This window comes from Leptonychotes weddellii, chromosome 11 (genome assembly GCF_054177405.1).
Source record: "Leptonychotes weddellii isolate Sample4059 chromosome 11, ASM5417740v2, whole genome shotgun sequence".
NCBI lineage: Eukaryota > Metazoa > Chordata > Mammalia > Carnivora > Phocidae > Leptonychotes > Leptonychotes weddellii.
In genome coordinates this window covers 60029414-60042679 of record NC_138379.1, presented here as the reverse complement: position 1 = coordinate 60042679, position 13266 = coordinate 60029414, and the positions used below count along the sequence as shown (strand labels likewise).

General features: G+C 36.1%; 1 protein-coding gene across 2 annotated transcripts in view; it reads right to left on the bottom strand.

Annotated features, from left to right (window-relative positions):
• LOC102741119 (glutamate carboxypeptidase 2) overlaps positions 1 to 13266 on the bottom strand; it is a 57919-nt gene that overhangs the window by 30686 nt on the left and 13967 nt on the right. For both annotated transcript variants that reach the window (XM_081799006.1, XM_081799007.1), the window contains exons 4-6: positions 11976 to 12077; positions 4625 to 4750; positions 3613 to 3799 (exon numbers count right to left, since the gene is read on the bottom strand). In XM_081799006.1, coding sequence (XP_081655132.1) covers positions 3613 to 3799; positions 4625 to 4750; positions 11976 to 12077 — 415 coding nt within the window. The remainder of the gene's footprint in view (positions 1 to 3612; positions 3800 to 4624; positions 4751 to 11975; positions 12078 to 13266) is intronic.

Sequence of the window (13266 nt, the reverse complement as noted above, 5' to 3'; positions counted from 1 at the left end):
GGTGGGAGGGATGGGGTGGCTGGGTGATAGACATTGGGGACGGTATGTGCTATGGTGAGTGCTGTGAACTGTGCAAGACTTGAATCACAGATATGTACCTATGAAACAAATAATACATTATATGTTAAAAAAAATTAAAAAGAAGAAGATAGCAGGACGGGAAGAATGAAAGGGGGGAAATCGGAGGGGGAGATGAACGATGAGAGATGATGGACTCTGAGAAACAAACTGAGGGTTGTAGTCGGGAGGTGGGTGGGAGAATGCATTAGCCTGGTGATGGGTATTAAAGAGGGCACGTTCTGCATGGAGCACTGGGTGTTATATGCAAATAATGAATCATGGAACACTACATCAAAAACTAATGATGTAATGTATGGTGATTACCATAACATAATAATTTAAAAAAAAAAAAGAGAGAGTATACATTGATTCCATGTATATGAAGTTCAAAACCAGGCAAAGTAATCAATGGTGAGAGATACCAGCAGGTGGTTGTTCAAAAAAAGGAGCACAAGAGAACTTTCTGGAGTCATGAAAATGTTCTGAATCTTATTTTGAGTGACACAGATATATGCAATTAAAAATTTAAAAAAAAATGTATTGAACTGAATTCTTAAGGTCTGTGTATTTTATTATATGTAAACTCTACTTCAAAATAAAAACATATTGTCATTTCTTCAGATTTAAAAAATATGAGTTATTTTTCCACTTTTCCTTCAAATTTTAAATTACTTATAAGAACTTCAGGTGATTGCAAAAGTGTATCCTTTTTATGGGTAAAATGACATAATGATATGCGATGTGGGCTTTATTTAAAATTTTTCCTAAGTAACAATAAAAAAGGGAGTATAAAGAGATGAAACAAAATTGATAAAATATGTTGATAATTACCTCTATTTTTCTGTATGTTAGAACTATTCCATAATAAAAAGTAAAACTAAAAGGAAAAGAAAAGAAAAAAAAAAGAATAGGGCACAAAAGGGAATTCAATAAATGTAAGTCCCATAGGGATACCAGGGATACCATTTTCCTCCTCCAAATACTATCATTTAAATTTGAGGATAATCAACAGAAATATTCCAGTTAAGTTCATTTTATGTTCATAATCATAGTTTTGTAAAACAGAGATTAAGAGAAATTATATATAATTTTTTAACTTGGGAATAAAAAGAAGTAAGTGAAGTTCAGGTATATTTATCTGATTTTATTATAGAAGAATATGTGTTGTTTAAAAAAAAATCATGACAGTTCCAAGATTTACAAAGCCAAAATACATAAGTTTTAAAGGAGTTTACAATTTGACAGAACAACCAGATGAAGAATAAATATGAAAATGCCACAGATACTTTGGCGACCTATTTTTTAAATTTTTTTTAATTTTTACTGTGTGGCATAACAGATTTTATTTTATTCAATTATTAACATATAATGTATTATTTGTTTCAGGGGTATAGTTATTTAGGGGTATAGGTGTGTGATTCATTAGTCTTACATTGTGTTAACCCAGCACTCACCACAATACATACCTCCCCCACTGTCCATCACCCAGTTACCTCATTCCCCCACCCCCCTTCCCTCCAGCTACCCTCAGTTTGTTTCCTAAGATTAAGAGTCTCTTATGGTTTGTCTCCCTCTCTGGTTTCATCTTGTTTCATTTTTTCCTCTCTTCCCCTATGATCCTCTGCTATGTTTCTTAAATTCCGCATATCAGTAAGATCATATGATAATTGTCTTTCTCTGATTGACTTATTTCACTTAGCATAACACCCTCTAGTTTCATCCACATCATTGCAAATGGCAAGATTTCATTCTTTTTGATGGCTGAATAATATTCCTGTGTGTGTGTGTGTGTGTGTGTGTGTGTGTGTGTGTGTGTGTGTACCATTTCTTCTTTATCCATTCATCTGTCGATGGACATCTGGGCTTTTTCCACAGTTTGGCTATTGTGGACATTGCTGCGATAAACATTGAGGTGCAGGTGCCCCTTTCGATCTCTACATTTGTATCTTTGGGGTAAATACCCAGTAGTGTAATTGCTGGGTCATAGGGTAGCTCTATTTTCAACTTTTTGAGGAACCTCCATACTGTTTTCCAGAGTGGCTGCACCAGCTTGAATTCCTACCAACAGTGTAGGAGGGTTCCCCTTTCTCCACATCCTCACCAACATCTGTCGTTCCCTGACTTTTTAATTTTAGCCATTCTGACTGGTGTGAGGTGGTATCTCATCGTGGTTTTGATTTGTATTTCCCTGATTTGGCGAGCTATTATATCCAAGATATACACCTTATAACCACACAAATTCAGGGGCACCTGGGTGGCTCAGTGGGTTAAGTATCTGCTTTCAGCTCCGGTCATAATCCCAGGGTCCTGGGATCCAGCCCCACTTTGAGTTCTCTGCTCAGTGGGGAGCTTGCTTCTCCCTCTGCCCCTGCTCATGCCCTCTCTCTCTTTCAAATAAATAAATAAAATCTTTAAAAAAAAATAAGCCACACAAACTTAATGATCACAGATTTTTGTAAACCTTATCAAATAGCTGAGGACATTCAAAATAAAGTGGCTTCCTTTGTTAATGATCTACACTTTTACAGGGAAGCATTTCAGCCTTACACAAGCATGTGCATCTGGAGCCAGGCGGCTGGAAACCCTCACTTAGCGGGGTGGTGATCTGGGCAGACACCCGCTTGTCTCCCTTTCCTCCTGTCAAGCAGAGGCAGTAATACTACAAGGCTAATAGGTCTGTTAATACGTGTAACAGCTGTCATTCAGGAAACAGTCCTAGAAAGTTATCACTATGGTGTTTATACAGCAAAGATGCAATAAGCATTTTCTGGACTCTATACTTTATTTTTTGTGTTTTTTAAAAAGATTTTATTTATTGAGAGAGAGAGTGTGCGCAGGGAGAGGGGCTAAAAGAGAGGGAGACAGAGAATCCTCAAATAGACTCCACACTGAGCGTGGAGCCAGATGTGGGACTCGATCTCACAACCACAAAATCATGACCTAAGCCAAAATCAAGAGTTGGAGGCTTAACTGAGCCACCCAGGTGCCCCAGGACTCTATATTTTAAATGTGCCATTTCGGAGGTTTATAGAACTTCTTTTCTGCTATCCCTTATCCATAACTAGGAAATCCAAAAACTTAAAAACCATACATTTGGAGGGAATTTGCTTAGCATCAAAACCTGATTTGATGCAAACTCATTTGACAGCAAAATCTAGTTTGAGCAGACATGTGGTTATTCATATTATTTATCATTTATTATTTTCCTCCGCTTAGTATGATTATTCATACATTTTGTTGCAAAAATATTTATATGCCTGCTTCCTGTATCCTAGCCCAGCCTCCTGAGTGTTAGGGAATATATAGAATATGCCCCATATTACTTTTAAATATCTGAAAATATCAGAGTTCTAAAACCCATCAGGCCCAAGGGTTCCAAATAAGAAATAAGGGACATAAACCAATAATTTCCAGAGTTTGAAACTCTTTAACTTACTTCTTAGATGCAAAGAGAATTTTGAAAAGACATACTTGATCTCAAAATCCTTTAATAAAATCACTTAAAAAGGTTTTTTTTTAGTTTCCCATGATGATTAAGGTCCTATCACTCACCATTTGCTGGGTAACCAGGTGTGAGAGGGTCTCCTGCACCATTAAGATTTAAGATATTTCCACGCTGGACACCGTGTCCAGGAAGATTCCAACCATCTGGATAGGACTCCACCCCAGGAGCAAAGTAATCAGCAGGATCTGAGTACAGAATGACTCCTTTGGCCCCTGCCACCTGGGCGTTTTTAACCTGGAAAAAACAATGTCTCTCTTACTTCAGGTTGGTTGTTCCAGATTTGATAATATCAATTTTTTTTTGAAATTACACTTAAATGAATAGCCAAACTTTATTTTCAATCCTTTATCATTAGACCTACAACAAAGGACATCTCACAGAGAACTGGCTTTTGCTTTTTCCTACTTCAGGATCTAAAAATGGGCTTCTAAGAAAAAAATAATAAAATAAAAATGGGTTTCTAGGGATGGATCATCCCTCAGAGCTGTAGCTTTAGGAAATGTCCACAATAGTGATAGCAAGTACTTACTGTTTCTTCCACTGGTCTAGGAGCACAAGAAGAAAGCAGACTCCATAGGCCAGATCTTTTATGACTGGGAGGGAATATTTTTGAAATTTAATTTCTCACAAAAGAGGAAAAAAATGAACAGATCAAGTGATAGTATTTTTTTAAAACTGCTATGTAGAATTTGGTTTCTCTGATTACCTATATTAACAATTCACATTAAAATTGAATTTAGTATTTTCAAAGATAATATTAAAAAACGAAGATACTGATGGCAACAACAAATCCAATGAATGCTTCTATGTAGACCACAGGCATAATTTACAGGTATGAAAAAATATGCTTTGCTCTCCTTGAACTTCTACACTGGTTCAAACTCCAATGACCCAATTTAAAACCCCTGTCTATAAGCTAGTAAATGTGTCCTCCCCATAAGGTGGCCATGTTACAGAATATGAAAGGATCATGGTCCTCAGAAAGTTTTAGGGATATGTTTCTACACATGTAAGATATTTTTTTATATTGGGGGAAAGGAAAAAAGAAATGATTTTTACCTTATTTCCTCTGAAAATTTTCCCGTATCTGGCAATCACAATCTTCCCAGAGCAATTGATTTTCATGTCCCTCTCTAGTTTAAGGAAGTCTTCAGTCTGCGCATAGTTAACATACACAAGATCACCCTGTTGAGACCAGGAATGGTTTAGGACAAGCACGATTTAATACAAGGAGGTTTCTCTGCATTAGGACGGTTTCACATCTTTGAATGAGGGAAGAGGCAAGAGCATGCAAGAGAGTCAGAAAAGCACAAGCCTCCTATAAGAGATTCAAGGGAGAAATGAACTTGAATTAGGACAATTGGCTGAGTTAGAGATGTATGAATTTAACAGTAAGCTTTGTTTATATATGTCTCCTCTAGAGTGGCTATAATGCTATAGAAGCGATCCCCCCAAAATGTACATGAATATATATATATTGCCGCATGCAGTTTGAAGGGGTCCAGGCACCCTAGGTTAAGAAACCCTTGAAGACAGCTTCATTCTTAGAAGTTCCTTCACACTAGTAGCCTAATGGGTCTCCACTACCACCAGGTAAGGAAGAAAGGTCAGGTACTATAGCTGCTTTACGGGTCTGGTTTCATATTACTAGTATGACCGTGTGCAAATCTTAATAACATCTCTGAGTCTCAGGATTCTCATTTGCAAAATGACCTGTTAGATGAGACCAGGATTCTTTATTTTTTTCTACCTACTCCCTAAATTAATTTTGAAACTCCCTCAACATCAGCCCCTCATATATTTACTTGACATCTAAAATTGCTTATCATAACTTTAAGTAACTACAAAAAATGCAATTTCCAGCATATTATAACTATTAATATTTTGAGAAGCAATTTTACATCACTTTTTATATGCATCCAAAGGAATATACACACTATACTGATTTACTATTCCACATCATTCATTTAAAAAATATAGGAAGACACTCTTCAGTCAGAATTTTATCACCCATTTTCTCCTCGAACTTCTATCTTGTCCCCCCTTCACCAAAGAATTTTACTCTAAAGTAAAATATATTTGTGCTGGACACTGGGATGTGCTGTCCAGATTTCCCTTCGCTGAAGACATTCTTGTTCCAGCTGCAAGGAAGGTTCTCTGCAGACAGCCTTCAGTTCTCAAGCCTCTTTAGGAATTGCCTCAGCTACAGACAACCACTCTGCTCAAAGTCATGCCCCTTCCTGGGATGTCACACAGTGCATGACTGATCAGTGGGGAGTATAAAGCCTTGGACATTTTAGTTCAACCCAGGACAGTTCTGAAGAGCTCTGCTGACTCCAGAAATGCCCTTCAGGTCAGCCAAGCCTGTCCCTGAGCTGCCATTGAGGGTCACTGCTCCCTCTGCTCAATCCAGCTTCCCTTCCCTCCCCTGACACAACTATTGATCCCAAGAGAACACTTCTTAATTAATTAGCATGCTACATTCCATTTCAGTGTCTTGTCACCTAGGATTTGGGAATGCTTGGAAGTCTTTTCTTGATCACTGCCAAACTTCCTTTGATTAAGATTATACATATATGTGTGTGTATGTGCGTATATATGTGTGTATGTGTGTGTGTGTGTCTATTGAATTTTTTAAAATGTCTTGTGACAGGACGTATGCGCGAAGAAAATTCTTTAGGAGTAAGCTAATTATTAGTAGTATCAGATTGAGTCTAACAATATTACAAATTTGTGTAAATGATACCCAAGCACAAAATTTTACTTGAAATATATTTCTTAATGCTATTAGATGTTAAAACATCAGGTCACTGGATGAATAAATTGTTGCTAGAATGAGACAGGACTCCACATTAGTTCTATTCACATTTCTTGTTTTTAGACCAAATTTCTGAGAAACTTTGAGATGAGAGTGAAAGAAGTTTTGTTGCAGAATTTTCACTAAGTTATATAAACTCCTTCCAAGTTACAACGCCCAAATCACAGACACTGATCTATTATCTGAGTTAATTCTAATGATGTCAGCTAGACGCTCAACTAGGCTCATCTAATTTTGTTCAGTTGCAAACCATCTGATTTGCCAAATCTCTTGTTACCCAGTTATGAGAATCTTTCACTATTGTCTCTTTGTCCAGAACCTCAGAGATAGTTACAACTCAGAGATATGCTTCATATTGTTTTAGGATGGGTGAGAGATGTCTTTCATTTGTAAAAATAAGAGAAAAATGATTATAAATAAGGAAGTACCAGCAGGACCTGACCATGGGCTAGTTTTCAGTCCAACATAACTGCACCCTGAGAAACTGGTGGTGGAAATGGATTTCTTTAAAACAATCTCATGTCTGCCTTCGGAAGTCTTCACACATCCTAGTTTGAAGTCCCTGGGCTGGACAACTTCTCATATCCTATAATTTTATTTTTATTGTTTCCCTCTTCGGCTACATTTCTCCTAGCATGTGCACAACAAATGTACAACAGATACTAAAATAAAATTGTTTCCAAACTAAATCCAGGATTCATTTGACAAACTTGTTGAAAATGTATCATTATGAACCCGGCAGTGTTCTACGAACTAGGGATACAGCACATCCCTGTCCTTGGAGGAACTTACATTCATGTGAAATGCAGAAAGATAATAATAAAAATAATAACTAATAAGCAAATTACATAGTATATTAAAAAGTGATAAGTGCTGTAGAAAATTGTTTCAAAGTTTAAACAGAATAGGCAAATAGTAAACTAGTACTTAGGTGCATGCAATTTAAACGAAAAAAGTCGACTGAGAAGTGATATTTGAATCTTTGCTTCAGTAAAGGGATTACTTTTAGCTCTTATATTTCTTCCTCAGACAATGCAATATTAATGCACTATTAATAACCGTACTGTATGTCTCATTTATAATTGTTAGCCCTCCCTGGAGCTCGCTCTTATTTTGTGAATATAGAGTTATTAATCAATTTAATTTCAGTGAATTTTGTCTTAGTGTCGGTGTCTTACTTGAAATTTATCCCTATTTAATATCACTAACTTTGGGGAGACTACTTCCTTAAATGTCTGTAAATTGTGGCTATCTTTTGATAAATCTGCAATCTGCACAAAACAAATGAGGGATCGAAGGAGACATTAGTTTAAAAATGACAGTACACTTTTATTAAAGAGGGCACGTTCTGCATGAGCACTGGGTGTTATATGCAAACAATGAATCATGGAACACTACATCAAAAACTAATGATGTAATGTATGGTGATTAACATAACATAAAAATAAAAAAAAGTAAAAAAAAAAATGACAGTACACTTTGAAAATGAAAACAAATGTGATAGATATGTCCTCTGGGCACTTCACAAATGCAAGTTGTCACCATCAGTTAGAAAAAAAGCTTTGTTTTCAGACAATGACTTTCTTGTAAAGTTTACACTGTACCATTGTTCTATGACTGGGAATAAATACAATCTTGCACTGTTAGCCTAGAATTTTCCATTTCTTGCAAGCTTCCATCTTCCTGCTCTTGTTAATTGAAACAGAACCGGGAGACAAGGCCAGTGGCTCCCAAAGCATGGTTCTTAAGCCCTCAGAATCAGTGTCACCTAGGGTCTTGTTGGAAATGAACTATGAAGACCTACCCAAACTCAAGGGGGTGGGAGCTAGAACTGGTGTTTTACAAACCTTCTGGATTATCACGGTACATGCTGACCACCGTTTGAGAACCGCTAGATTAGATTATATTTTTATTTTATCTTATTTTTATTTTTTTCAAGATTTTATTTATTTATTTATCAGAGAGAGAGAGCACAAGTAGGGGGAATAGCAGGTAGAGGGAGAAGCAGGATTTCTGCTGAGCAAGGAGCCCGATGCAGGACTTGATCCCAGGACCCTGGGATCATGACCTGAGCCGAAGGCAGACGCTTCACTGACGGAGCCAACCAGGCACCCCTACAGCGAAATAGATTAAGCACAGACATACATAACTTTAAAAAGAATTAGCATTGCACTGGCTGAGTTACAGGTGATCCAGTGAAGCACATCAGCCAGCAAACTCATCTAATATTTGAACAGAAACAAGAATCTCATGCAGGATCACAGACTCTATCTTCCCATTAATCAAGAAGAGTTTAGGTCTACTTGAAAGAAATGAGTTAATAATCTCTATGACTCTTATGAGTAGAATAATTCTGTCAAAGTCCAAAAATTACTTGGGGATGTCAATTGATTATATATTAAACCCACAAACTAATGTGGGAATAATTTTCTCCCTATAGCATTCTGTCTTCTTATCTAGAAACATAAAGTTTCTTTATATGTAATATTTTCACTGCTCAATAAATTTCACAGTGCTCTTCAACTACTTCATGCTCATTGAAGACTTGTATTTTATATTTTATGGCTATTTTAAATTAAATTTTTTTTTTTTAAAGATTTTTATTTATTTACTTATTAGAGAGCAAGCGAGAGAGAAACAGCATGAGAGAGGAGAGGGTCAGAGGGAGAAGCAGGCTCCCCGCTGAGCCAGGAGCCCGATGTGGGACTCGATCCCAGGACCCTGGGATCATGACCTGAGCCGAAGGCAGTCGCTCAACCGACTGAGCCACCCAGGCGCCCTTAAATTACATTTTTTGTTATATTTCCTGTTATTATACACTATGTCCATATATACTTATCTTCAATCTGATAATATTGTTATTTTTAAATAATGATATATTAGTATTTTTTGTATATTCTGATTATACAGATATATCACTCTAAATAATGAATTAATAAAGAAGACCCAAAGTATAAAAACATAAAGAGAACAGTTGAGCAATATTAAAATTAAAGATACCTTTTCAATAAAGGACAACTTGGGGCACCTGGGTGGCTCAGTCGGGTAAGCGTCTGCCTTTGGCTCAGGTCATGATCCCAGGGTCCTGGGTCTGAGCTCCCTGCTCAGCCAGGAGTCTGCCTCTCCCTCTCCCTCTGCCCTTCCCCCGTTCGTGCTCTCTCTTGTTCTCTCTCAAATTAAAAAAAAAAAAAAATCCTTAAAAAAATAAGAAAAGGGGAACTTAGATAACATGAACAAATGGGTGAAAAATTAGAAAAAGGTTTGTAATATTTAAACCAATATGGAATAAATAATTAAAATATTTAAGAAACCCTTAAAATCAGTAAGAAAAAGACTGGAAATTCAACAGGAAGAAGGCTATCCTTAGTCATTGCACAGAATAAAAACCAGAACAGCTAATAAATAAATATGTTTACAGATGAGCAACCTCAGTTGTAATCAGAGAAACGTGAATTAAAATAAAATAATAAAGTTATATAAACAAAAAGCAAAAATCATAAAGTTATATAATTTCAAGTGTTGATGAAAATATATGAGGAAAAAGGAACACTCATTTAGTGTCAGCGGAAGCAACCAACTGCTACAGTCTGGACATTGTGAAATTAAATATTCCTACAAAACAGCAATCCCACACTTGGTTTACTGTAAACAGAGAAACCCTTGCAAGCCCAGATGGGGACACATATGAGGACATTCGCTGCAACACTGTGGTGATGAGGATTTAGGAGTAAAGCAGCGCTCGAGGCTCAGAGAATTGGTAAGTTACATGTGGTGTGCACATAGCATGGGATGATAGGCATCAAGTAAAAAGTAACGAACTACCCTGACATAAAGCAACGTGGATAGAGTTTTTAAAGGCCACTGACTGGAAAGAGTAAGAGAACAAGTAAGACCTAAAGTTTAATGCTATTTACATAAATTTAAAATACATCAAACACAAAATAAAGCCATATGTTTTCAAGAATATGTACATTGCTAGGGCATCAGGGTGGCTCCGTCGGTTAAGGGTCCGACTCTTGGTTTCGGCTCAGGTCATGATCTCAGGGTTGTGAGACTGAGCCCCACTGAGCATGGAGCTTGCCTAAGATTCTCTCTCTCCCTCTTCCTCTACCCCTCCCCCACTCTCTCCCTCTCTAAAGAAAAACAAACAAAAAAAGAATATATGCATTGCAAAGGACATAAATACACTGGGCAGGGGAAGAGGAATGAGACTGAGAACAAAGATGAGAGGTACCTTAACCTTGGATTAAGTCTAAGTGACCGCAGTACACCTAAGATCTAAAATATACTATCTCTTCACTTCCAATTGTTATATGCCTCATTCCTATCTCATGTCAATTATGGAATAATTATGATTGCCAGCATTCTATTTATGTGCTAAATATTAGACAGAATTTTTCTAATATTGTACCATTAAGATGTAAACTATTCATTTGAAGTGAACTTCATACAACCAATGGATAATACTCTTTCATTCTAAGTTTGCAAGAGTTTTTAAATTATAAGTTAATAAATCAATACATTTGAAAATAAAAATAGTATTTCTCTCTTACTTATTAAAAGATATGGCACTTCCTGATATTAAATCATCCTTATGTTCTTGCAATAAATCCTAATTGATTAAGCAAATTTTTTACCTAGGATGTTTCCAATAAGAGCCTTCTATTGAGTGACAATCCAATACACCCAACTGTCAATTAGCAACTTCTTATGAATATATCCCAGGCACTTCAACCCAATACATCCAAAATTGAATTTACTTACTGTCAAGTATTATAATAGGAGAGACAACTTTTAAAAAGATGTTAATAATTATATTCAACTCTTTCAAATTTAGCTTTCTTATAAAAAACAAAGTACCTCACACAAATCTGGGGATTGACTATAGAATTTCAGATGATAGTTATGCACACTGCTTTATTGAGTAGACCACACAAAATTTTCTAGAATGGACATTCATGCTCTTCATTTGAAAATGGCAACAATACCTTATTCAAATTCTTTGAAAACTAATCAGTGCTATGCAACAGTAGTAATTAATGCTGTATTTTCATACAATGGAAATTACTTAGCAATAAAAAAGAACAAATTAAAAGCTAAAACACATGAATCTCATAGACTACACTTAGTGAAAGAAACTGGACACAAATGATTACATGCTGTACAATTCCATCAATATGAATTTTTAAAATAGGCAAAACTAATCAATGGTAGCAAAAACAATTAGAATGATTGACTGGCAGGGGGCAAGGGGTGTGGTACTGATTGAGAAAAGGCATAGAGGTACTTTCTGAAATGATGGTAATATTTTGTGTGTTAAGGGGTTTGGATTACACAGGTATATACATTTGTCAAAAGTCAATAAATGTACATTTTGGATTTCTGCATCTCACTGCAGTAAATTTTATCTTTAAAAATTGTCAACAGAACAATAAATAGTGCTTTTTCTTATTAAGAAATTCTACTGTCCTAACTGTGAAAAGGGGGTAAATTTGGATTATATAAAAAATCTCCTTATAGCTGTTCAATTGTTGCCTGCATGTATGAGGGGGTTCTGTTTGTTATTTGTATATTATTACATTGCATATTTACCTCTGGCATCCCCTGGGGAGAGAAGGCATTAAAAGGTGGCACAACATCTGAAACATTTTCATATCCTGGAGGAGGTGGTTCAAATAACGATGAGTTGAAAATCTGGAAAAGCAAAATATAAGTCAAAACTAAGTTAGGTAAAGTTTGATTACTACAAGCAAACAAGGAAAAATGTACATTATCGTTCTTGTCAGTAGAGGGTTTTGTATTTTGTATTTTGAAAATACATATCAAATACCCAGCACTGTGCTAGAAGAATAAGCCAAAGACCCAGGGAGGATCTATAAAGCACCAGGCTTTGATTTAGGAGGAAAATTTTAACATCCAAATAAAAAGTATCATTGTATTGTAATCTCAATCCCTTATAACATTGCTAAGATAATTATTTAGCAACAAATTAAATACCAAATTCACTTTAATAAAAAAAATTACATTGGGGGGATCCATATCTAACAGTATCTAGATACACTGAACAACATTCACACTGAAAAGAACTAAAGATGCTGCACTAAATATAAAATATTATATTTTTAAGTGTATCATCAAATTGGGGGAAAAAAAAAAAAAGTAAGGAATACTCAGAAGCCAAAAAAGTAGCGTGAAAGCAGGAATCCTGAGAGATTGCACTAAAGTCTGCCTTTGCCTTAGTTGGATCCATCAGAGCCCAAACAAGAGGCACAGGAGTTTAAAGAAATTCTGAGATGGTCATGCATAACGCTGGGTTGCCAAAGAACAACATCCTTCAGGGTTAAGGATACACTAGAGACAAACTCATTGGATATATATATGAGGATTTGTAAAAGAGAAAAGAGGGGCACCTGGGTGGCGCAGTTGGGCATCTGACTATTGGTTTCAGCTCAGGTCTTGGTCTCAGGTTTGTGGGATCGGGCCCCAAGTTGGGCTCCGTGCTCAGCATGGAGTCTACGTGGGATTCTCTCTTCCTCTGCCCTCCCTCTGCCCTACATCTGCGCTCTCGCTCTCTCTAAAAATAAATAAATAAATAAATAAATAAATAAATAAATAAATAAATAAATCTTTAAAAAAAGAGAGAGACGAGAATAAAAAGACTGTGGAGGAGCTAAATTTGAAAATATAATGACTAAGAATTTTCCAAACTGATAAAAATTATGAACTCTTAAGATTCAGATCGTCCAATGAATCCTGACCAAACTAACGAAAAAATAATCTACCTCCAGACCCATCGCAGTAAAATTATGATATTCAATATACTACTTAATGTTAAAAGTTACGAAAGAGAGATTATACAAGAAACCCAAACAGAATAACAGAT